This window comes from Scaptodrosophila lebanonensis, unplaced genomic scaffold (assembly GCF_003285725.1).
Source record: "Scaptodrosophila lebanonensis strain 11010-0011.00,11010-0021.00 unplaced genomic scaffold, SlebRS2 tig00000001-arrow-pilon, whole genome shotgun sequence".
Classification (NCBI taxonomy): domain Eukaryota; kingdom Metazoa; phylum Arthropoda; class Insecta; order Diptera; family Drosophilidae; genus Scaptodrosophila; species Scaptodrosophila lebanonensis.
In genome coordinates, this window is record NW_022060529.1 from 13,666,421 (window position 1) to 13,692,643 (window position 26,223).

General features: G+C 36.3%; 1 protein-coding gene across 1 annotated transcript in view; it reads right to left on the reverse strand.

Annotated features, from left to right (window-relative positions):
• LOC115619944 overlaps positions 1-24,457 on the reverse strand; it is a 59,282-nt gene extending 34,825 nt beyond the window's left edge. Inside the window, exon 1 of the mRNA XM_030512971.1 lies at positions 23,649-24,457. Within this exon, the coding sequence (XP_030368831.1) occupies positions 23,649-23,679 (31 nt within the window). The 5' untranslated portion in view covers positions 23,680-24,457. The remainder of the gene's footprint in view (positions 1-23,648) is intronic.
• Positions 24,458-26,223: the final 1,766 nt, after the last annotated feature.

Below are 26,223 nucleotides of genomic sequence, written 5' to 3' on the forward strand. Positions count from 1 at the left end.
TTGCCATTTTATATATTTCCGCAAAGGTCTCGACCTAATTCTGGCTATGTAGTGCCAAAATCGAAAAATCTAAATTAAGTAATCATAATATTTTCTCGATTTTTGTTTTGTGATTTCGATTGACATTTTTACTTATCCAAATCATAAATCACAGCGGTCAGCAGGTGAAATTTGTAATGATCGATCACAAATCGCAAATCGCTACGACCTGCTGAAAGCGCCCAATATATCCTTGACTTACTCGTAAAATTCGAAAAAATTTTTATCGTACAAAACTTTACGTTAAACAAAAATAATTAAAATCAATGTCTTTGTATTCCCTTTTTTAGAAGCCGTTAAGTCCATTCCCTGACCTTGGCGAAATAAATATTGACTCTACTTGGCTTGGTATGGTTATAGAGTCAAATATCATTTCCCGGGCTACATCAATATATAACGTCTGAAGTTCCGTAACAAAAAATTCTTCACTTTAGATCTACTTTCGATGCACGGATGTTTTTAATAATATCAATTCTCCAGAAGTTATGCAATTTCTAATAGCTTTCAATATGGTTGATCGACTTAAGTCTGAATACATATCCATGATTGCCAATATCGATTAGAATGCTGCGCTTTTGATTATTTGAGCTTAGTATGAAACTAATTCATCATAAAATTTGAAGCAACATTCCCGCTTGCTGATGATGCTGTCTTGAACTAATTTTCTGAATTTAATGATGAAGAAAATAAGGAAGTGTGTCTACTCGGTTGACCGCTATTGTGCATGCGTAAATAAAGAATTTTCGATTACATTGTAGCATTCAAATGACGTGCTTTTTACCGAGCAGTGCTGGGAGCAACAATTGTTGTTGAGATTTGAAATTGCTTGCGCAATTGGCAAGCACAATATGGTATAGACATTTGATAAGCATGTGTAGAAAAACTAATTATAAAACATTCAATGGACTGGCTGTCCAGTGCACTGAAATCGTCTCACTTATCATCTAAAAATGCACTCCATATAGTAGCGTTGCTGATGTGAGTCTACAAGTGTGTGTGTGTGTATGTGTGTGCATAATCTTTTAAAGCATTGTACTTTGTACAAACCGCGATAAGCTTTGGCTTAAGCAATTGAGTGAAGAGGCGATAAGTCTCACAGGGTCGCCGGTAAATATGCAATGATTGGATGACAAGCGAGAGTCCCGGGTGTGCAGTGTACAAGTGTAGTATGTATGTGTGTATACGTGTACGTACTTATACATACTATATATAGTGTATAGCGGGCAAAAAATTGCATGCAAATTAAAGCGGCGACCAGGCACACAGCAGAGAGCAGCACCACACGCAGCAATTTATGGCGGTACAAAAGTCAGAGCCAGCGTCAGAGTCAGAGTCAGGCATGAAGCATTCAGGCAGACAGGCAGACAGACAGGCAGACAGGCAGGTAAAAACGTGGAACGATCGCACGCTTGCACGCATCATTCAGCAAGAATAAGCGGCAAAAGCCGCCGCCTGTGTCTGCGCCTTAACCACCTCAGCCTCAGCCTTAGTCTCAGTCTCAGCCTCAGTTTCAGCCTCAGTTTCAGCTTGAGCCTCAGTTTTATTTTACCACCTGCTGCCTGCCGTGTAGTGTGGTGTGCACTTGTTTATGAACGCGACTTGTTGGCGACGCCAGAAACTCACATGGCAGACAGGCGGCCAAGTTGCTTTGCGGTCATCGTCATCGTCATCGTCATCGCCATAATCATCATCATCATTATCATGATTGTCGTCGTTCAAAGCGGAAACAAGCGCATCAAAGCACAAAAAGTGCAACAAGCAGAGAGCTGTTGCAGCCACAACAACAGCAATAGCTGGGGAAATCGGCAACAGTTTCGTCGTCATCATCGTCAGTGGCCGCATACTCTTTGCCAACAGCTTCTTCTTCTTGTTCGTTTTCTTTTTCCTATATATTTTTTTTTAAACTTTGCTTCATTTTATTTGCTTTAGTTTAAAACTGGTTACACGCGCTTTTGCGCAGGCGCCGACGCCGCTAACCAGTTTTTGGTATACCTTAGTATCTTTGTTTGTATGTATTGACACGTATATGTATAGTATGTATGTAGGTATCATGATATTTTGCGCTGTTATTCGTTTTGGGGAAGCCGCAGCCGCGCCATACTCAGCTAATTGCCAGTACAAATGTTTAAAAGCACAATTAACAATAGTGTATTTGTACAGCACATTACGCATACGCCATGTGAGCTCATCGCTAGTCAAACGATGCATATACACGTATAGACAGTAAGCATCCAACAAATTGAAAACTTTGCATTGAATCTTCAATTATTTTAATGCAGTTATTTTAGTGTATAATCTTTCTAATCTATTCTAACTCACATTGTAGTGTTATTTTTACTTGATTGAGCACATTTTTTTTTTGCAATGAAAAATCAATTTTACGCACTAAACAAAGAATTCGTTTACAAAAGTGATAAGCAAATAAATAATAGAAATCAATTTAGTACCTAGAGTCAAACAAATATTTGAACTATTTCAACATTACTTAAACTAAGACAAGCTTACTAAATAAAAAATAAACAAATAGATTCTGAGCGGTGCACTGATTATTGAATTAGATGGAGAATCGGCATTATCATGCAATCATGTAGCAAGTATGGGTTTACTTTAACAAATCATCTGCTTATAGGAAGAGGCAGTCTTTGCAAAAAAAATTTATCAAATTTATCAAATTAAAAAATTATAAAAATTAAGTTATTCTGTTTTGAAAAACGTTGAATTTTGGAATTTTGTGCAGCTCTATTTTAAAGCATCTATAAAGTCAATTAAATTTTCAAGTCAAAAAATTTTAGTAAGGTAAGGTAGAATTAGAAAAATTGATTATACAATTGGTCCCATCGAAATGTTACACTGATGTTCTTAGGAGGACAAAAAAAACTGTCAAGCACACTTCTTCAGCCACTTGAGGGATTGCTAATTTGAAGAACTAGGTAGATTCATTGACGCAGCCTAAGTCAGCTTTCTGACTTTGCATCACAAAGCTCATCTCGCATTTGAATGGACCAATGGCACATATTGTTGGCTATGTGTGGCTTGTAATCAATTTGGACTGCAGGACGGACGCAACTCAGATTTGGCTGGAGTGGTTCGTACAAGCTCGCCTGGAGTAATTCTCATTTTGCTATTGCGCACCGGGCTACCACAGCGATGCTCTACTGTTGTACATATGGGTAGCTACGTGTGTGCACATATGTATCTACACATAAATATGGCTATTAGGCAATTCAGCAATTAAACGGAACTTTGGCACTGCCTGGCTCACTGGGCGTATGAGTAATCTGAACATTTTGAGCATTTTGCGGGCCCGTTGTTGTAAGTTGAATTTCTTTTATTACTGTGCAGGCTTTGCGTGCAGCTGTTGGCACACTGTCTCACACTCCTCCCAGTTATGGCTGTGCAGGCATTATTCGACTTCGGCTCGCAATGACTCATACGCAGTGTTGTGCGGGAGAAAAACACTTGACATCTCTCAGTATGGGTAATTTAAAAGACGTATAAAATATTTAACTGTCCGTATATGCCTCTCCTTCGTGAAGCTCATGCCATTAACCAACTGACCGATTGAACGCATTTGTAAACCACTTGACTTGACGACGTTTTGGTTTGTTGTTTAAAAAATAAAATGACGAGAACAAAAACGAAAAATGTATACAAAACAATAAAGGAATATGTAGACGTACAAGTATGTACTTAGTATATAGAAGAAAAACAAAACAAAATCTGAAAATAAACGCAACAGCAATAATAACAACACAAGGATGTATTTAAATTTCATTTTCATTTTGTGCTTCACTTTTTAGTTTGTTTCCAATTGGCCATTGTCGTACCATTTGCACATTTTAAACGGTTTCTTATAAATGTACATACAAGTGACGTATAACAAGCGAAAAGGCCAAAATCAAATATCTACATACATACATACACTATATATGGGCTTGTGTGTGGCAAGTCAAGCAATAATGAGAAACAATTGAAATAAAAATCAGCGTCAGCCATACTAGCTACGACGACAACAACAACGACAGCAACAGCGACAATAACCAGAATAAATACCGTTTGCATGTGCCTGTTGATTGCGTAATTAGGCGGTCGACTTTTTTGTGTGTGTGGTGTTTTGTTTTACGCTTTTTCCCCCTTTATTCTTAGCTTTTTGTTTTTGCTATTTGAGCGCATTTCTGTGCCAGTTAAATTTTTGTTCGATTTTCATTTTTTGCACTGCAAATGCAAATTGTGCTGGTATGTATGTATGTATGTATGTATATAAGCAAACAAATAGGAAAATATTTGCAAATTGTTGTTAATCTTGTTTCTCTATTTTTATTTATTTTTTTTGCTTTTTATATTGCATGCATCTCACACACGAGCTTCGGAATTTTTAATAATGCAAATTATATATAAACGAATTCAACATGTTTGTACATACATACATACATACATATGTATGTATGTATTTACTTAAAAATTTATGTTTGTATATGGGAATGTTGGTATACAAATCGTGCATGTGCGCATTTCTTGTCTGCCTGTTGCTCCGCTAACCAATTTTTGTTTTTGTTTTTATTTTTTGCAGCTGCTTGCACATTTTATTAATGTATTGTTCATACATACATACTTGTATATAGTTTTGTGTAAGCGCAAAAGAAATATGAGTGAGTGGGGGATGATTGCAAGGGAAGGCTAAAGTGGTAGGAAACCGCTTGAGCCAGCTGCGAAGGAAACGCCAACATGAAGGCAACTATGCGGAATATGTGTAACGGAAAATTGTTGTGCAAATTTATTTATTTTTTATTCACATTTTTGCACTTCAAGTTACTTTTGTTATTACTTGCAAAATGAAAGCGATATATTATGTTCGTTTACAAATTTACCTAAAGTAATATGTTTAAAAACTTAAACTGTCCGCACCTCTAGATAGTAGCACAAAAATTAAACAGCTACTCAAATAGCTTACCAAACGTATATAACAGAGATATTGGAAGTACACTCTAAAGAAGCATGTGGTTGCGTCCTAAAACCAACTAAGAATAGTGTCAATATATAAGTGCAAAAATGCTAGCCTTAAGTACAAAATCCTTAGTTAAAGTACCTTTTGTAGAAAACAAAAATCGCAAATAGCATCACTGACTTGGATTTTGTTACTATATTGATTGTTTTCCAAGTGTAATATTTTCAAAGTTTTTCTACTTATTATTAGTTAAATTAAATTATAAATTAATTAATATTAATTTATTCTACTATTGCCAATCCTGATCCATATTGATATTAATTAAATTTATTAATTTCAGTAAATTAATGTCTCTACATGTTTAACAATTGACTTACTTTTCAAGATCCATTTTACTCCCTTTGTATTCCCAACTTCCCCCTTGAAATAGCAGAGCCCTATCGCCTACATCAAGTTTCTAGTAAAGCTTATGATTGACAGAAATAAAAGAAAATGAGCCATTCAAAGCCTGTATAATGGTTTGGAAGGTCAGGATGTGTAGTGCGTGCGCGAGGTTGATCGAAGAATATAAGAATATTTTATTTTAAATAGGTCAAATGAAGCATAGCTTTTAAAATTTCATTTTTATGATAACGGAAAATACAACTAAACTGGATTTAATTGACAGTAATTAAATGAATAGCATTAGGTATTTTTTCGTTTTATTCAATTTAGAAAATGTACCACAAACAAAGCTAATAAATGGTATTATTAATAATTAAAAAAATTGTCGTGATATTTTTGCTATATAGTAGATCAACAAACCTATGCTAGATAACTAACAAGGATTTTGTAGTATTTAACAGTGTATAGGGAGAGCCTTAATATTTTGGACTTAATTACATTTCCCACATAAGTATGTAAATATGTAGTTAGTTCAGTGCTTGATTTTAATTCAGTACAACACCGTAGACATACGACAAAACAAAACACACATTGAAGTCATTCATGGGGAGCTGTAATTGTAATTTGGTTACGTATATTCGTTTGCATGCACATATGCTCTGTATGTATGTGCGTACCAATGTATGTTGTTGTCTGCTTAAATGTATTACTGCTGGATTAATGTAGTTAAGCTTAATCTCGTGCGCCTTATCAACAATTGGCGGTCTGTGTGTGGCAATCCCTATTGCTCATACGAAATCAACATACATAGTTGTACATGCGAGCACATCACAAAGAGCTCTAAACGATGCAGAGATAGCAGATAGCAGAAAGCAAAAAGCAAAGTAAAACTGTGAATACGCTGAGGCTACAATTATTAAAAGTTATTCACTTTTATGCTTAATTTCCTATGAATTATTCGTTGCTCATACATCATGTGGACACGCTCTCTCTCGGGCTCTCTCGCTCTGGCTCTCGCTCTCTCACTGTTACTGTATTGAACATGCGCTTGGGCTTGCTGACTGGCATTTAACATTGTCGTTCAATTTGATTGAAAGCGACGTTCCATTTTTCATTCAATTTGGTTGGCGCGCGCGCTTTTTGAGAGCGCGAGGAATTCCCTGTTGAGGTTGGTTGGGTCGTGCCTTGGTATTGGTATTGGTCTTGTCTCCCCACAAAACGTTTAGCTCATTGTGGTTCGTTGTAATGTGCGATTGTTACTGTTGTTGTTGCTGTTGCTGCTGCTGTTGTTGTTGTTGTTGTTGTTTACTTTTAGCTTTTCGCATGTGTATTCAAGCATTCAATTTTGTCACAGTCTCGTTGGCGTTTTATTACACTTTTTGTTGTTGCTGTTGTGGTGCTGTAGTAGTTTTAGTTGTTGCTGGAGCTGTGGTTTTCATTTCATTTTATTATCGTTTCGTTGCTGATTATCATTATTTGACTTGTGTGCTTTGTGCTTGCTTTGGGCACTGTACTGTGTACTTAGGCTAAAATGGACACACATATACATACATACATACATATGTACACACATAATTGCTTATTAGGCTTTTGTGTTAATTGCTTGAGTCTGCTGCTATCGCCCGTGTGTGTGTGTGTGTATTAAGATAAGATTTCATGCAAAATCGCAAATACATTTTTCTTTTTTCACCCGTCAAGATTTTTAGCACTTTTTCGTTCAATTTTTAAAAGTGAAATAAGTACGTATAGTATTTTGTTTTGCGCGCAACACAGATAAAAGAGTTCAAGTTCAAGATTTTTAAATGTTTACGTTTGCGCATTGAGTATAAAGTCCAAAGAAAAAATTTGAGCCATGTGTGCTGAATACAATGTATATAAACAAAATCTATGCCATTTCAAACTATTATTAATTTGGTTAAGATTAAGATTGGATTTAAGTTGTAGGAATCTGTGTAGGATAGCAGGAATGATTCATATTGAAAATTAAGCTTAATTGGATCAACATTTGTTTGTTAGTTTGTTATAGTTATTGTCTGATAATGATACATAGAGCACAACATTTCTTAGATATTGATTTACGCAAAATAAATATTTAGCTTCCAGTTGCAGCAACAATACCAACAATAGCAACGACAGGGTATGGCTAGAGATTACGTTTTTTCTAGTTACTCTCGAAAATCCTTTCTTCTGGGTGTTATATACAAATATAAATAAAAATCAAGTAACTCTTTGAACTTTCTCAATATTCTGGGGCTCATACGGACGAACGCCTCTTTTTGATTAAATGTACATTCGTATTTCTAGTGTAAAAGTCCGTTCTAATTAGATTTGTTCTATAAATGCTAGTTCATGTATAGCCTGAAAGTAAAATATAAATCCTAGCTGTTATCTTGCACTGCTTTTATCGCACAGTTCAGTGAAGGATTTTGTGTATATATTTTGAATAACGGAATCCTCCAATCACCCAAACACCCATATTTACCTTTTACTGGCAGTTCCTGCTGTTTCTCAGGCAATACACTTTAAGCAAGTTGTTCTGCTGAAATTTATAGCGTCCTTCGTTATGGCAAAAGATTTATTTTTCGATCTGCGTTAACATAAATTACAGACGAAGATGTTGCCACGAAAAGACCTTGCTCCGAAGGCACATGACTACGCCATCCGCATACTTCCACTGACAAATATATTTATGTATATTTGTGTGTAGGTATGTATGTACAGTATAGTATATACTTAGTAACGTTGCCTGCTGTGCTCTGCAAGAACAATGTTGCCAAAAGACAGACAAGACACACACACACAAACGGACAGAATGACAGACAAAGACACAGACAATCTCATTTCATTTATATTTTATGCTTCCTTTTCTACTTTGTGCGCCAAAACGCATTTGTTTCCTTGAAATAAAGCCCAAAAAGATACACACACACACACACACACACACACACACACACATGCTTAGTAGGAAGGCTATGAAGGAAAATAAAAAGTATCTGTTGCTCCATCCTGGCAACAGCTGCCAACGTTCAAACAAGTAAAGAATAGAGCGCGGATGAAGAAGAGATGCGGGGCCAAAGAGTCTTTGCTCCCTTGCTTTCAGTTTAGTTTGGATAAGTGTGTGTGTGTGTGTTTGAGGGTGTGCGTGTCTGTGTTTTTGTGTCTGTTCTTAGCTTTTGCTTGGGGCAACAACAATTCTCAATCAAACTCTTGCACACCTTCTGCAGCGCCTTATTGCCAGCTGAATGCTTATATGTATCTGTAAGATACGTAATAGCACTTGCCTTCGTGTATTTCCCTTACCAGTCCGCCCGATTTTCTTCGCTTTTCTGTGCTTTATTACGCCTATCTTTCCTATATATGTGAGTGTGTCCGTGTGTGTGTGGGAGGTGTGTGATGTGTGAGTATCGTACCGCAAATGCGTCTGCCCTGTGTGTGTTTTGCCCAAGCCCACTTCTTGCCCTGATTGTATCTGTAGCACGAGCTTGTCACCCAGACAAGCAGCCAAAGACGACAGACAATGAGACGCTCGGTTTATAAACAGAATTCTATAGCATGGCGCCAAACTGACGTGTACGTGCGGCATTTGTAACGTGACTTCCTTCAATCTATGACACACGCACACACACACTCCCCCAACCCCACAGCCCCCACAAGTGATTGTGCAAGGGCGTGTATAGTATGTAAATGAACAAAAACAAGAGAGAAAAAAACTTCATAGCAATACAGATTGTCGAACTTGCCAGAGCAAATTTAATAAAATTTTCCAAGACTTTTCTCTTTGGGCCATGGCATCTGACATCAAAGTTCTCGGATAATGCATTTTCTCGAAATATTACGCCTGCACTGAAACCCTATACTATAATTGCAATTCTGCGCAACAACTGCAGGTCTGCTTATCTGTTTTCATTTTTCAGCATCCTTTATACGTACAGTACGGCAAAGGATTGTACAAAGTTCATGGAAATGGAAATGCTTTCATAACTGTTTTCGGGGAAATGTATTTTAATTAAAACTGCGAGCAGTAAAACTTTGCACGCTGTAGGAAAACTCTTCATAACAGGAACATTTGTAAGTAAGGAAATTATTTGTAAGTTAATTTGTTTACCCTTTGGAAACAGAGTATAATTTTAAAAGAAAGACAAACTTTTCACAAACTTAAAATACCCCTTGCACCTTTTAGGAACAGGGTACACAAATATGAGGATATATGCCAATACAATCACATGTAAAACGAAAAGAATTTAAACTTACTGATATACTAAATAATGGCAGCAAACTTGCGTAAAAATTTAAAAGTTCCCAAAGGTAATCTGCGTACAATATTGCGCAATGATTTTGACATATTTTGCACGGTTGTCAAATCAAGTCATCACAGCTCTGGCAAAGCAAATCGTATTTCATATTACATAATATTTACATCTAAAGGAAATCCAATGGATTTCAATTTGAATTTCATGGCAATTTTCGAAAAAGAAAAAAAAAAACACTTTGAAATTCCTTTAAAATATTAACAATCAACAACAATTAAAAACAATTCGCTTATATTTTTAAACTTTTGCTAAACCTAACTATTTAAAGGGCGTTAACAATTATTAAGCTTTTGAATATTTAACATTTTAAAGTCTTCTCCTGAATATGACAACAATTCTAGAAGTTGATTGATTGATTTTTTTTAAATTTTATTTATTTTCTTTTATTTGTATCGACAAACATACAAAGCTGTCGATTTGAGAGAAAAAAAATCCGACCAATACAGAACTTATACTATATAAAAAAATATAAATGGGAGAAGAAAAAAAAAAAAGAAATACAAGATAAGAAGAAGTATAAAAGGTAAGATCCGAAAAAGTATTCGGATATCATAAATGGGGTTTGGAAATATACATAGGTTTGTAAAATCAAATCATTAAATTGTTTTCAATCCTATTTTTTAAATAATTTCTTCTGCTTCTAATCAGTATAAAGGAATGCAAGTGAGCAGTGACGTGGCATTAAATTATAATATTTTTTATAAATTTACTGTTGGTGCGTAAAATAATGTTGCTAAAGAATAATAATTAACAATCTTTGTCGAATCAAGAGCCAACATAGTAGTCAGGAACTTTAACTTTACTTCAATCCTTTACTTCAATCCTTTACATCCACATCGCAGTTGAATTTTGTGCGAAAAATGTTGCACTTTGAAAACGCCGTCGGCGGACGCAATAATGCTGACATCATCATCAGGATCAGAATCGGCTGTAGTCGGAATGGCAATGTCAATGTGCTGGCAACAATGCAACAGCATTTTACCATTTGGACGACATGGGTCTTTAACCGAAGAGCCCAGTGTTGCCATCACATGCATTGTGTTTATTATTAAATGGGGCAGAGCTGTTGTTTTGTTTAAATTTGAAACTCGGTTCCGTGCGGCTTCAGCTTTTAATCCTTAATGCCACAGAAAGTGGGAAGCCTGTCTCGGCTGTTTATTGTTTTGTGCTTTTAGGCGTCGAGTGCCGTCATGGCTGCTCGTTCTCCCACCCGAGAGGAAGGCCCAAACGGGCTCTGAAGCCGCTACCCGCTACCTGACGTTTTAACCTTGTTTGTGTTTGAGTTCAGCTCTCAGCTTGAGCTCGAGTTGCTCACGTTGTGCTCCTTGCAACATATTCATATTTATGATACACCCATACATATATATACATACATATGTATACTATATGTGCACAGTTTAATGAATTCATGCTTGCCTGTGTTGTCGACGGTCCGATGTCCGATACGTTGAACCTGTTTTCTTTCTTTGCTTTTTTCAGTCGAACTTCGACTCTTTTTTATTTGTGCTTGGACTTAGGGGCACTTAACTTTTAATCAGAAAACACTTTTGGGTATTCCGCGAAGCGAATTGTTATTTAATTTTTCTTCTTGCTTGTTCAGAGACGAAGCAAGCAACTAACGTTGATTCCATCACAAAATATGCAATATTAGAAATGATAAACCTTTTCTAATATACGAACTGCTGATCTAATGACCAGCTTTCGGTAAATCATGCCCCTTTATTGGGATCATAGTCTACTTTAGTATTATAGTACAATTTGTTGGTCCTTTGGGTTTTATAGTTAATCATGCATATATAGTCATTATTGACCTTTCAACTTGAACATTAAATACCACTCGCTAGCAGCACTCGGAAGTTTTAACAATTGGTCAATCAATTAAGATTTAATTGAAATTAAATTTGGCTGCAATTTATCGGCAAATAAAGACAATACCGGCATATTGCTTCTTTGATGTGTGCAGCTATTTTTGAAAGGTTGGACACTTTGGAAAAACACATGCTTGACTAATAAATATCCTCTAGCCATATAAATCTCCCAGGAACTACAACACGGCTATCCACTTCCTAATCTTAATGCCCCATTATATTCTAGGAGAGTTACATATATAATACTGGAAGAGTATTATCTCTTCCATTTGTAGAAAAAGGTTCTTATCATTTAATTATTTAGAAACACCTTTCTTTTCTGCGATCCCAATTATAGCCTGCGAGAAGAGACGGAGCGTCGTCTCAAAGTTGATCAAGAAACCGTATACATATAACACACTATACTATATATATACATAGTACAAGTACTTTATGAGAACTGTCGCACTACTAGCAGCTTTGAAATATTTTTATTGATTTTTTATACTTAGAATAGATAACAATAATTAAGTTTCTTATCGTAGGCGCCTTAAAAAAAATTCAAGAAAGCACTCAAGAAACTTTTGGTGCTCATAAACTTTAATGAAAATTGATATGTGCGGATAATATTGTATGTATATTGATGACTACGATTAATCACAAAAAGTGCACAAATTTCCAAGAATTTCATTTTTGTCTGACTGAGAAATTAAAGTGTGTTCCTATACTACAAGTATACTCGTATATATGAGTGTGAGTGTGTTCGGCGATGAGTAAGATAGAAGCAAAATCAATATAGCGACGATGATAGAAAACTTGTTTGAAAGCAAAAAGAAAAAACTGAATTCACGACAGCGTGCACGAGAACGTATCGTAGTATTTCGAAAACGTCAGGTGAATCATGCCCAGTCAGTCCAAACAGGCAGGCAGGAAGGCAGGGAGGCGGTTCGGTGGCCCGGAAGGGGCGACGGGAATGCCTGTTGCTCATCACACCACTCCACAAACAACACACACACAAACACACCTCCACACACACAACTGGCTAGGTGAACCCGTGTCTCCATTGAACTTCATCAGCAACATGATAGCGGACGAGCAATTCTGGAATGCCTGCTGCAAGTTTGCAGCCACAGTCATGGGGGAGTTGCGCAGACTTGAGCGGGAACGACATCGAGGCGAGATGTAGTCAGGTCGACGCCCGGGCGAAGCAATGCTCCACGGCCGTACCGCCTGGGCGCGGGCTTGTCTCAACCACTTCTTCACAACCTTCTCTTTACTCCTCTGCTCTACATCATATTACTGGTATATCCTTTTCTTTTCTTTTCTTTCAATAAACGAATTAAAAAAAAAAAAAAAAAAAAAACCTCCACACACACACAAACACACAAACACACCTCCACACACACACACTCACTTAGCAAAATGGGAAATGCTGTCATTTCAATGATTCTTTGCTAATATTTGCTTTGGTCTAACTTTTATTTCTACTTTTTGTTAGTACTATGTATACTCGTAGTGCACTATTGAATAAAAACTTAGCCGAAATGCAATTCTATAGCATAAAAGTCGGCTGTAATAACGCCATTTATCAAAGTCATTCAGTGATATGAATTTTGGGAACGATTGTTCGTAGGTGCTCAGAAATTGGAAATAAAACAGAGTAATAGAAAATGATTTTCTTATATGGACTAAAGGCTCGACAGATTATCGGGATAGGTGAATATATTGAGGTAAGATAAAATTCTATATCGTTAGTTTACGATATATTTATCCTTAAACAATGATTAGTGCGAATAAATCGGAGTAAATGCTTTTGATTGCCATTCAAAAAGTAATAAACCGTCATCATGGTTGTAGAAAATTGAATAATAATTGGCTTTTAGACCAGTTAGATAGCTGGTAACAAATCCAAACTAAATCTGTAGTTCTTAACAAACTTGTTTATTAAATTTAAGCCGTTGTGACTAAACGATTTTCGATTTCCAACTAGTGTTCCATATATTCTTCTATATAACTGGCAATTCCTGGATTCTGTTCACCAAACTGCAAGACATTAGTATGCACATATGGATATTCAAAGAATTTTATATTTATTAGACTTCTTATATAATTTTTAACACCAAGCAGAACGGTCACAAAATTAAAATGCAATTGAAAAAAAAATATTACTTTTATAAGATTTGAGACTGTTCAGAAACGGCACCCAATCTTCAGGTTATTCCTTTTTATAACATTACTTAGTTTATTGGCAAGATTTGATTTCTGATTTAAAGCAAATCGGTTAAGTTTCTGAAACAAAAGCTATATTTGCAATTTGTTATTATAAATGTGAAACGGACTTCGACTGCTCGGCTGGATCTGTACAGGTTGCCGAGCCAGAAAGTAAGTATTACGGGAAAGATGGACATAAAAGATAGCGCCTGTCGATTGGCTCAAGAATTGTGTGGCTGGTGTCTTATATTTTTGAATTTATTTTATTAGTGGAAGTGTGAAGGCAGTTTGTGCAGACGAGGTTCAGCCACAGACTGGCAGACCAGTTGGCCAGGCCATGTAAAAACTTGGCTGTCCAACTTAAACACTCACACACACATACACAAAGTCTATATATACAGCTGTATATGTATGTATATAGCTGTGGATTATAAGCAACAAGCCAGCAGCACGCGTGTTTGTCTCTTGTGTGTATTTCGTTGCGGCTTTATATTTATTCTTTCGTGAGCTTCCCCCCATGTTTTGGCTTCAACCACAACAACAACAACAATAACAGCAACAACAACAACAGCAACAACAACGCCAACTAGCATGGCACTAAATGATGGCCAAGTCGAGCGCGCGGAATTAAACAGAAACCGGTATGACGTGATGCTTTAATTTTTTTTTCTTCTCTTTTTTTTGCCGCCGCTGCTGCTGCTTGTTGTTTGGGTGTTGCTATAAGAGTAGTTGTTGTTTTTGCCACTGACTCTGCATATTTTGTTATTGTAGACATAGTCAACACGTTTCTTATTCTTTTTGATTTTTATGCCATATATGTATGTATGCATGTGTATGTATCTGGGTTTGTTCGAGTGTGTGCGTGATTTGTGTTTATTTCGAATGAAAACAAAAATTAGACGAAAATAAAGTCGAAATAAATATTATTAGGGTATTTTATACTAAACGTACTATATATACATATATAGTATTCTTATTTGGTGGCCACATACTTATTTCTGCTGCCAACTCGGTGACACTTGAATGACGAGGACTAAGTGACGCCACACAACTGCTCTTTGTGTTATTTATTTATTTTTATATTGTTATTTTGCATATTGTGGGTGGTATGTCTGAGACTGTATTTTATTTACAAATTGTTTTGGCTGCGGTGTTTGGTCTTTCGCTTCTTGATTTTTGAAAACAAACTAACATTGCATTTAGTTTAATATAATGATATTGCATAACTTTTCTTGGCTGGAAAGAGTTTGTCCATAAAGAAGCAGTAAGAAATTAATATTTCCTGATATCCATTAAGCAAATGAGTACATTTACTTTAATAATTAAAATTACGATCCCTTTAACAACTTTTTTTTATTTTTAAGAATTGTGGAATGTAAGAATTGATTGACATCTATGAACTATTACATCTTTGAAGCGATAAGTTACTTTATATTTTGTTTTTGTTTGATGTTTCTAACCGTTACTAACTTTTATTATTGATTTTAAATAATTTTATAAATATTGCCACCAATTTTTCGATGACGCAAACTCTTATAAGAACATATGTATGTACTTAGTAAAAGCGATAATTGAAGTATATAGTTGGAATCGGTAATGAAATTTTACAGCGTATTTTTAATATAATATTTCCATTGACAAACAACACATTAAACTGACGGAGGAGGAGAGGTTATCTGTAATATTTGCTCTGCGCCGTTCAAAGTTGCGCATGAGAAGCACCTAAAAATTGAAATTATTGAATTGTTTAATCAGTTCAATGAAATTAAAATGTTTATAATTGTATACCTACATACTTTAATATTTATAATTTGTTTGAGGCTACGTACAGTGGTGGTAAAAAAGTAGCATTGGTATATACAAGTAGAATATATAATAAAATAATATTTGATAATTCATTTTAGTCTATGATTTATGTTTTCCTTCAAGAGGAAATAATTGTATTCTTTATGGTTTTTTTTTGATGTTTTTCATTCATTCTAAAGCAATCTAAGAAAATCGTATGCAAGTTCAGTAATTTATAAAAAGTATGTAAAAAGTTTTCGGCTGGAAAATTGGCTGAAATCAATTGCTTCAAAATTTAAAACTTTGGCAAATAATCTTATAAATAAAAGAACTTATCGTTAAGCCAAATATAAATAATGAATATGCAAAAATGTATGTATAAATTACAATCTATTTCTATTTTGAAGAAAATCTTGACAAATCAGTATAACAGGTTCCTGTTTCGTTTCGATTTTTGTGATAATTGAGCTACGAATTGACACTTAAATACATAATACATAGTATCAAGTAGGTATAGCAGCGTTTCTAAAGATAAGGCATACCAAACAAAGCACGGAACGGCGAACAAAAACGTTTGTTATAATCTAATCGAGCAGTGTTTAATGACATCTGAGATAGCTCTATTTGATTAGTCAGAAGTTATATACTTGGTGGGAAGTGAGCCTATTCATTTATTAATTAATTAAAAGCTGAAGAATGTGCATTTAAAATGTATACTTTATACTAAACACTATATGTACTAACTAAGTAAGGGTAATATATATTTCATTGTGTAGTGTTGTTTCAATTTTATTTGTAATGAAAGTAGTTTTCCAAATAATGCTGAAAGTATGAACACTTTTGTTCCATTTACTGCTCGGCCTAATGTTGAACAGACAGCCAAGTGTTTGGGGGAAATACTTTGAAAATTTACAGCCAAATATGCCGTACAGGAGAGACATACATACACACATACATACGTATGTATGTACAGATATGTATGGTACAAATATCGTACAAACAGATACACAAGTGAATTCTTGCACGTCCGCAGGCAACAAAAAAATTGTATTAGGTTATCCTTGCCACACACACACACATGCACACACATAACGAGAAGGCAAATGGCCTTTCACGGTCGTTGCCGTTAAGCAACTTGCCCAGTCATACACATATAGCCAAAAGTAACAACAACAACAACGGCAGGGGCAGGAGCACTGGCAACAGCAACAGCAACAGCCTGAAATGCTCATCCATCCAACCACACCCTCTTCCTTCGCCCCACAAGTGGCACCACTTCCTAGTTGACGCTCTCGCTCAGTTCACTGTTGCCTACTCATTTGTGTTAAACTTTTTACTGCCGTTTTTGTTGTTGTGGGTGGGTGGGTGGTTGTGGGTGGACTGCCAGACTTGGTTTAATGCTCGCTCAGGCTTCTGCACCAACTGCCTGCCAGCCTGCCTGCCTGACTGACTGACTGGCGTTTGTATAGTCGTTGCCTTCGTCGTGGTCGTCGTTGTCGCTGCCGTCAACGAACGTTTTATTATGGCTGCCCGCTGCTGGCTTACGCGTCGCTGTCGCTGCCTCTGTCTCTGCTGCCCCACAAAATTCAATGTGCACCCACAAAAGCAAATAAAACTTTATCATTTGGGGAAGCCCTCTGCACGCTTTCATAGACTTGGCGTTTATATGTACATATGTATGTATGTATGTATGTGTGAATACATACTATACGAGAATGCATGTTTGTATGTATGCCTGTGTGTGTGTGTGTGTGTGTGTGTGTGGGTAAGTGGTTTTGTGAGAGCACGTGCTTGTGTGCTGGGGGCCACCCTGCAACGTACATACAAACATTCAAATGTATGTTTGTATGTATAAATGCTGCCATACTTACTTGTACATATGTATGTACTTTTACACGTTTGCCTTTCGAATGGCGTTTGTTGTTTTTGGGCGCGCATTTTTCTTTGTTTTCCTTTTTTTTTTTATATGCCTTTGCCAACTTTTCGTTTGGCAAGTCTATTTTTTACCCTTAATTTTGTGCTTTTATTTTTTCTGCATTTTCCTTTTTACAGGTATGGGGTTTTATTTTCGTTTGGAGCTGTTTGGTCTTTACATTTTTATTCGCCCCATGTTTTTGTTGCCACTTTACCCGACTGCCATGACCTTTTTAGTGCGCCATGCTGTACATTTTTGGGCGTGGTTGTTTACAACAGTTACGTTTTGAAAGGATTTGATGTTACTGTGCATTTACTTTGTACATTTGTTGTACCACTTGCTCTTGCCCAAGCTTTGTAGTTTATGTTACAATTGGCTTACAGGTTTAAAGTGCGTTCAAAACTCGATTTCTTCCGCCTCGTCCATTGCCACAAACATTTAACGAACAGGACTTGACAGCCTTTGCGTTGCGTCTATTTGGAATGGAAGACTTTCGAGTTGTCTGAATCCAAAGTTATTTATTTTTTGCAGGATATATAGGGGAGTGAGAGTGTTCCTAGCAGCATATGGCAAACACAACAATTATTTCTGCTACGGATATATAAAAAGGATATTACCAGCCCAACTGGATTTGCATCAAGACAACCACTAAGTTTACTAAGAGCAATGACTAGTGGTAGGTAATGGTGAACTTTTAATATTTATTTGTGCACTTGTCATTAAATATTGAAGAAAATGTACAAAGTATACAAGCCATTCCAAAATCATTATCGCATCAGATAGCCCTTGATTGTTTGATGTTTTATTTCCACTTCAATATTAAATTGCTATAAAGCTTTTTCATAAATGAAACTCAATCTCAATGTGGGTAAACAAAAAATGTCAAAGTTACATTATAATATGCAACGAGCGCGTTTTCCTTTTCTCTTTTCACTCTATGCAAATAAATGCAAAAATGAAAACCAGTAGCAACGTGCAACGTGTATACATAAAAGCCCATGTAGCTAGCCTGGAAATATTGCAATAAAAACAAAAGGCTATAATAAATTGCGAACAGGACACAGCAAAAAGGTAGAGAGCAAGGACGAAGGAACATAGCATGAATATTATCTGTATGGCTTTTTTGTGTTTTAAGCCATAAATTTGTCGAACTCCGTTAAAGTAGGTATGTATGTAGTGGAAAAGTGTAGCAACAACTACAAAGCTTAAGCATACACGAGTGCTTCCAGCAGGAGAAACAATGCTTAGGTCTAGCAACGAGCTGGGCACAAAGTCCATTGTAATTTTGACGTAGTTAGTGACACAGAATGGCAAAACAAATGGAGATGGGGAGCAGGGAACGAATGCCGAAAGATAAAACAATAAGTAGCAGGAGCAAAAATTAGACAAAAGTCATAATCCAGGCGAGGAGGCAATGCTGGCAGACATACCGACAATGCTTGCTACATAAATACACACTCATACAAACGCAAAAATACTCAAGCTTGTTTTCTATTTTATGTTCAACAATTTGAGTGTTCATCTTCTTCGCCTTCGCCCGCTCTCATGCCACCACATTGCTCCTTAGTGGGTGTGCGTCGAAAACTTCTAAAATGAAGGCACAATAAAGCCGGGCATTCCTTATAAAAAAGTTAGTGGGCTTTATTGTGTGCATGGAATCTGTTCCCTTCAATATATAATTAATGTATTCGAATTTCTTTGATGAGGTGAAGTTAGCGTTCAGCTTTAAAATTAATCAACTACATTGCTATACAAAAATAAAAATAAAAAAGAGTAAAGAGGCTATGCTAAATGTTATCTTCTTGTCCCAACAAAACTGTTCAATTGTGAATTATTAGCCCAATTTTTGGGGCACTATCTAGAACTTATTGCGCTTTGTTCCGATTACCAAATAAATGTACGTTCCTCAATCAGCAGTAAATGCTAAAATAAGCAAAGTAAGCGCGAAACTGTTCTTAAATATTTCAAAAGATATTAGATAGATGTAATATACCTATATTAGATATTCATTCTATATTTTTCTATGAAAGTTTTAATTTAGTTTTTAATATACATAATTAGAAAGAGCGAAGGAATTATAAATGAAATGATCATATAAAAATTATAATTAAACAAACTCATTTAATGTACAGGAAAACAACAACTGGAAATGAATTTAAACGCTCAATTCTAATCAATTACAAAGATTTTTATAATTAATTTGTTACAGAAGCGTCTTTAAAACATCATTTGAACCGACACGTTAATTTTGTTCGTATTTGGCGAACTAAAACGCCTTTCATCAGAAACGAGAATACAAAATTGGTGAAATGACATCCATGTTCAATCTCAATAAGTTATCAAAAGCGCTAAATTCCCAAATAATATGTCTTTGAGTACAAAAAAATGTATAATTTTTGTCTTAAAAAAGAATACCTAATTTCGAATTTAATTTGAAATTCAAAAATTGCAGTTTAGGGAAAGAAAATATAATATTTTTTTTGCAAAACATATAAATAACTATTGAGGAACTTTAAAGAAGCTCAGTGTGTTGGTTGAAAACCTTCAATCAATAAAAATAAATAAAATATTTGCATATAATGATTATAATACTATAGTTACATACATTTTAGTTTGAATCCTTGCTATGTATTTTCGATTTTAAAATAGACATTTGAATCTGTCTAGTACAGCATCTGTAATTTATTAGAATAGTTGGTTCGTATGGCAAATAAATTTCCCTCCATTGAGGGGGAGGCGTTTATTAGATATTATTGTAATTTGATTAGAATTTCCTATTGATAATTTTTAGCTTATAAGGCTTTATTATATTATGAATAAACAAATCTCCCTCCTTTTAATACTGCCCTCGGGCGAGCATTTCTATGTACTTGTAATAAGTTCAAATTGTCGCTACAAGTAGTAAATATATGAGTAACAAGAAAACACTACGAGCCAAGGCAGAAGAAACTACTTGTATACTAGCAACAACAACAAAAATGAAACAGTCTAACACACAGACGAAGCAGAGGAAGCGGCTGGGGCAGGGGGGGGGGTAGAGGGCAGCGCACAGAGCACACACCCATAGCTTCGCACAGCTGTGCTTGGCAAGTGACGCGCAAAAGTATCTTTTGTAGTATATGCCAGTAATGTGAGTATTTGAATGTGTGTGTGTGTGTGTATGTGTGCACAGAAAAATTTAGCTTTGTAGCAGTATCTGTGCCTGTGTCTGGTTCATGCGAGCCCCTGCAATCGCCCCTCCCCTTTGGCGATCCAACACAGCTTGTTTCTCTCTCTCCCTCTATCGCGCTCTCTGCGTGCGTCTCTCTCGCTCTAACCTGCGCTCTTTCTGTTTGTTGACAACAAGTTCGTGTGGGTGGCACGCGGCGCAAAAAGTTCATGACGCTTTACGAGCTTGATTTTCAGGCCATTACATGCTGCTGCTTGCTGGCTGTGTGAGTGTTTTATTTTTTTTTTTTGCCTCTTTCCTTTTGTTTTGTTTTCTGTGTGTCTCTCTTGAAAAGTGCTTCGCGTGTTTTTTGTAGCTGCAACTCTGAGCTGCTGGTGTGCGTGTGTATGTATGTGTGTGTGTGTGTGTGTGTGTGTATGTGTGCGTTCGTTCGTTCGTTTGCCTTTGTATGCGCGCGCTTGGGGATTACGTAAGGGATTCCCCAACATTTGCAGCGCGCGCGCCACCAGCGAGCAACAGCAGCAGCAACAGCAGCAGCAGCAGCAACAGTAACAGCAGCAGCAACAACAACAGTAACAGCAGCAACAACAACAACTACAACAAAATTATAAACGCTGGCCAGAAATGAATTGTAACTGTCGGATTGCCGTTTGGGGCGTACGGTCGCAGATTCACAGGCGGGGCGGTTCATGTTTTATGTACGCCGCCCACTCTGTGCGCCACACTCTCTTTGCAAGTGCGCTTGTAAGTAATCATACTATATACATAGCTGTAGCTGTAGCTGTTGCTGTTGCTTTTGTAGGACCGAAATGTATCTTCTAGATACTTTGCCTTGCCTGCTTTGCCTGTCTTTGTGCATGTTCAAGAGAAGGGTTAAAAGCAATGGGGTTGATATCGTTAGCTTCGCTGTGTGCTGGCATTTGTTTGCGAGTTCCTACGAGTGTCTGTGTGTGTGTGTGTGTGTGTAGGACGCGTAACAAGTGCGCGCTTCGTTGAGTTTTAAGGTCTGAACAACGACCTCCCTTTTAAACCATCTCTGCTGCTCTGTACTCTGCTTTATTTTACATAGTTCTACAAGTTTTCCCCCGCCGCGCTGACACGCCCTGGCATAAAATTATACTTGAAAGTCGAGCATTTCACTTTGTGGACGTGAATTTTTGAATTTTCTCTCAGCTGCACACTTTTGTGCGACTTCCTCTTCAGCCCGCACATGCACGTTTCTCCACTTAGGACATTTGCTGCAAGTTTATGGATGTTGCAACTCCAACTCAAGCATTGACATGGATAATATTGTTGCTGGATATGAAATTATGTTATGCACTTTGATACACTTTTGCGTAACTGTCGGGGAGCCAGTAAAGCGTAAAGTGTTGAGCTGTTGCAAGTTACTTCAGTTATTGAAGCTCTGCCCTCCATGCACATCCTAGATACATGGCTCAGCGCCCATTATACGACGGACAGACAGCTGCTCTTGTGAAATTTTATGGCCAAAGCCTGGCAGTAACATGTGCAGGCAAGCACACACCGACACTTTGCCCCACACATACGTTCCTATAACTTTGCAAATACATATGTACAAGTATGTGTGTGTGTGTGTGTGCATACGAGTATAAGTATTATTGTGTATTACTGTGGCTATGTGTGTCTGTGCAAACAATTTTTGATTTTATAGCTTGCCCAAAAGCAATCTTTTAGCTTTAGCATCAAATGAAAATGGAGCGCTTTTCCATTGCCGTCTCTAAAAAGTTATTTTTCGTTCTCCCATTGTCCTTGTTACTATGGTTACTTGTTGTGTCCTTGAGCTGGCATATCAGGTTTAAACTGTTCACAAAAAAAAAACCTTTTATGTATTCCGTGTCGTAAAAACCAGTAAATGAAAACATTGAATTAACAGTGCAAGAAAAAATATGATATTGAAGCAATACTTTGCATTTACATTTATTTATGAAACCCAATGCTGGTTGAAAGAGGAAATTAATCAATCTTTTCAGGGCCTGTTAGCGAAAAGGTAAAATGGTTTATGAGACTTTTTCAAATATGTGCAGCAGGAAGAAGGACTTGCCTTCATCGCCACAACTGTATTGCCCACTCTACAATATTTCATCAAAATAGTCCTCAATGTCGAGCCACACATGTAATTTAAGTAATTTTGACAAGGACATGCTATAGATTTCGTTCTTCTTTTAAAGGGTTCAAGGTATTTTATTTTTATCCTGTTGAACATTTTCTTTTGTTTATGGGAAATTTAATAGTATAAAATAAATAATAAATAGTTTTAGTTGTTCTGCAAATTGAGGTTGGTTGAATGGTAGTCATTAAAATTTAAAAGAACTATTAAAACTCTAAAATCGCGTATGTCTGTCTCTTCTATGCTTGCAGTAGACATAGATATACATAATATTTGGTAATGATATTGAAGCAAATAAAAAAGTAATTCTGTTCAGGTTGTTGTTAAATACGAATAGCATCTGACTTAAATATTGAAGTTATATATGGGTTGGCAAAAACCTTGGACACATTCGCCGTTAAGTTTTAAAAATTCACAATAATCAAACTGGCGTCCAGACTGTTCATATCTATTGATTTGTCTTATTATACAAAAGTGATAAATATTCTAAAAACTGTTTCTGTTAACAACATCGAAACAATTTACTGAGACGAGCCCGCCTAACTGTCCATCTGTCTGTATGAACACAAAGGCCTCCAAAGTATTAGAGCTAGAGTCAACCGATTTGGTATTTAGGTTTTTCTAAGCTGAGAAAATCTAGGTTGATGTTTTTTTTCGATGCAACCCCATTCCATCACTAGACACTTTTTATAGACATTAATTCTCTGATATATGTATTTATTTATATTTTCCTTAAAGATAAAAAGTATATAAGAGTCAAAACAAAAAAACTCTTATGAAGCTTGTCAGAAGGAAGGGTTTGTTATGCAGGCATGATTTCGATTCATAATAAAAAATCTTTTTAATATTTATGTTCATAATATATTTATGTAACTTAATTTATAATAAGAATTATTGGAATTTTATAATACTTACTTCCTCTGCCGCTGCCCCTGCGTCGCGCCATTTTAATTTCTGTGTGACCGGGAAATCGAACCTTGTAAGCTTATAAGCAAAAAGATGGTGCTGCGAGGGAGTCCTGACAAATATTGAATGCGTGTTGAATGCCAATCTGCTCACATATAGAAGCCTGCATATGTGGCAGAAGCTACGTAAGGAAGTCGTGCACTTGATTGATGTATATTTAATGCGGCGGGGTCATATATAGTACTCGTGTGCAGACATAGATGGCAAAATCTCCTACATATGTATGTGGTTGATGAAATTGGCTCTGGCCTAGTCACACCCAGAGTTGGGCACGCTTTCAGGATAGTGAGCTGTCTGTGTTCGTCTGTGTGGGGTTTCCTGGCTTGCTTGCTTACTCGGTTGGTTGCTTGTGTATATGGCACGTTTTGTTTACTGGCTGGTGTATGTGTGTTGAAATGCCCTTGAAGCTACACGCATATGCCTCGAAAAGCTGTCCTTGTTGTTCTACTATTGTAGCTGTGTAGCAGTTCTTATTGTTGTTGGGTCGGCGCCGTCACTTGCCTTGCCGTGTTCTATTTGTTCGCAGCTTTAACTAGACAAATAGACAGACTGGCATGCTCGTATCGTTGTAGAGGTGTGTCTCTCTCTCTCTCTCTCTCTGTGTGTGTGTGCCATAAAATCGACGTGAGTTTGCTTAGTAAATGGGGCTCTGCCGCTCTGCTTGTTGTCCACTGTGGCTGACGTAGCTTACAGCTATTTGGTTGTGTGTAGTGCCATTAAGATTTGGCCTGCAATGACGTAGTACTCATAGTTTATGTTCGCGTTGTTGTACTTGTTGTTGTTGTTTCTGCTGTTGCTCTTACTGTTGTTTTTGTTTTTGTTTGCTCGTAATTTGCATACAAAAGCAACATTGTTTGATTTAAATTTCTGTTTTCAACATATGCATATGTACTTTCTGAAGAATATGCTTATGTATGTAAGTATATTAATAATTCCATATGTATTTTGTTTTGTTGTAATTGTAAATACTCATAAAATGATTTCGTTCGGTGTTTCTTGGATTTGTTTTACTCTGATATGCTCATTAACTCAACTTCTTTTCCTCGTTACAGTTTATGAAATATTTATTTTAAATGCATATAGATAGCACACATTCTTTTTTTTTGTTTTTTGTCCAGCTCAGACATGTATATATTTATATATATATAGAATTGTATATAATATAATATCAGTGCGGCGCGCGCAGATTAACATATTTATGTCGTCATTACATTGTCGTAGGCTGTTTTATTTATTTCCTTTTTTGGGTCGCGCGTTTTAATTTCTGAATACGTTTTGTAGTGAAACGCGTTTCCGTTTTCCGATTGGCACGCAAAGCGACGCAAGGACGAAACGATGAATGTTGGGCGTTTAACGACGAAACGACAATACGACCGACCCAACGTTAGCGGAACGAGTTGTTTTATGTGTTTGTGGGCGTGTGTCAGCGTCAGCCCAACAGCGCGTATACGTAATCTAGCATGCTATTGCACATGTGGCCGTATGTTTGTAATAGTATTTAAAGTTTACATGTGTGTATGCATGCAAATACTTGTATGTAGATTCGAATATATGCTTCTGTTGTGGCTACATTCGTTAAGCTAGCTACGTTTTTCTTTCAATTTGAGAAATTTGATTTCATACTGCAAATTGGAAATTGATTCAAAATTGATGTAGATTAGCAAATGATTTAAGCTATTCTATTAACCAAGCATTAGCTAATTATTAATATAGTTTTTTAGAAATGTAAATTTATTAAAATGATATTTCGTTATCAGCTTTTATGTTCACTTTATTTAAGCTTTATATGTTGTAGCATTTTGAATAAATAACTGAATAATTGTTTTATATAGCGTTGTTGTTTTTGTTTTTATCAAATGCGAAGCGCGCGAATACGTGGTGCGTGCGTCTACGTCGGCGTTCACGAACAAACAAGAAACAGAAACGGCTGCCAGACTCGTTTGAACTGTTTGTGTCTTACTTGGCTACTAGCCAGCGCTCTCTCTCTCTCTCTCTCTCTTTCTCTTTCGCTATGACTCTCACTAATACCAATGCAACAGCTTTCAATTGTGCTTTGCTTTCAATTTGACTTTGCCTTCAATTTGACTTTGCTTTCAATTTACTTTATTGTGTCTTTTGTTTACCTTTTTTGTTACACTCTTCTCTTGTTTTCAACTTGTGAGCTTATCTTCTCTTAGCTTAGTTAAAAGAACAGTAACACAAGAGTAAATCAAGTTTCTCTTATTGAGATACAAATTTACTCAAACTTAAAGGCACTATTCAGACTTGGGTTATTTTTGGGAAATGCTGAAAACATTACTTAATAATTTTACTCCGTTTTGGATTTCGGTGTTGTTGCACTGGGAGTAATTCATTTTATTTTCTTACTGTTCTATATAAAATAATACTGCCAATGTGCTGGCAAAATATTCATTACAATTATCTTATATTATAGGATTATTAATAAGTATTTATTTGAAGTTAAATTGTGTGCAGTTCTTTACACTTTTTTTCCCCTATTAGTGTGTAACACACACCGGGTATT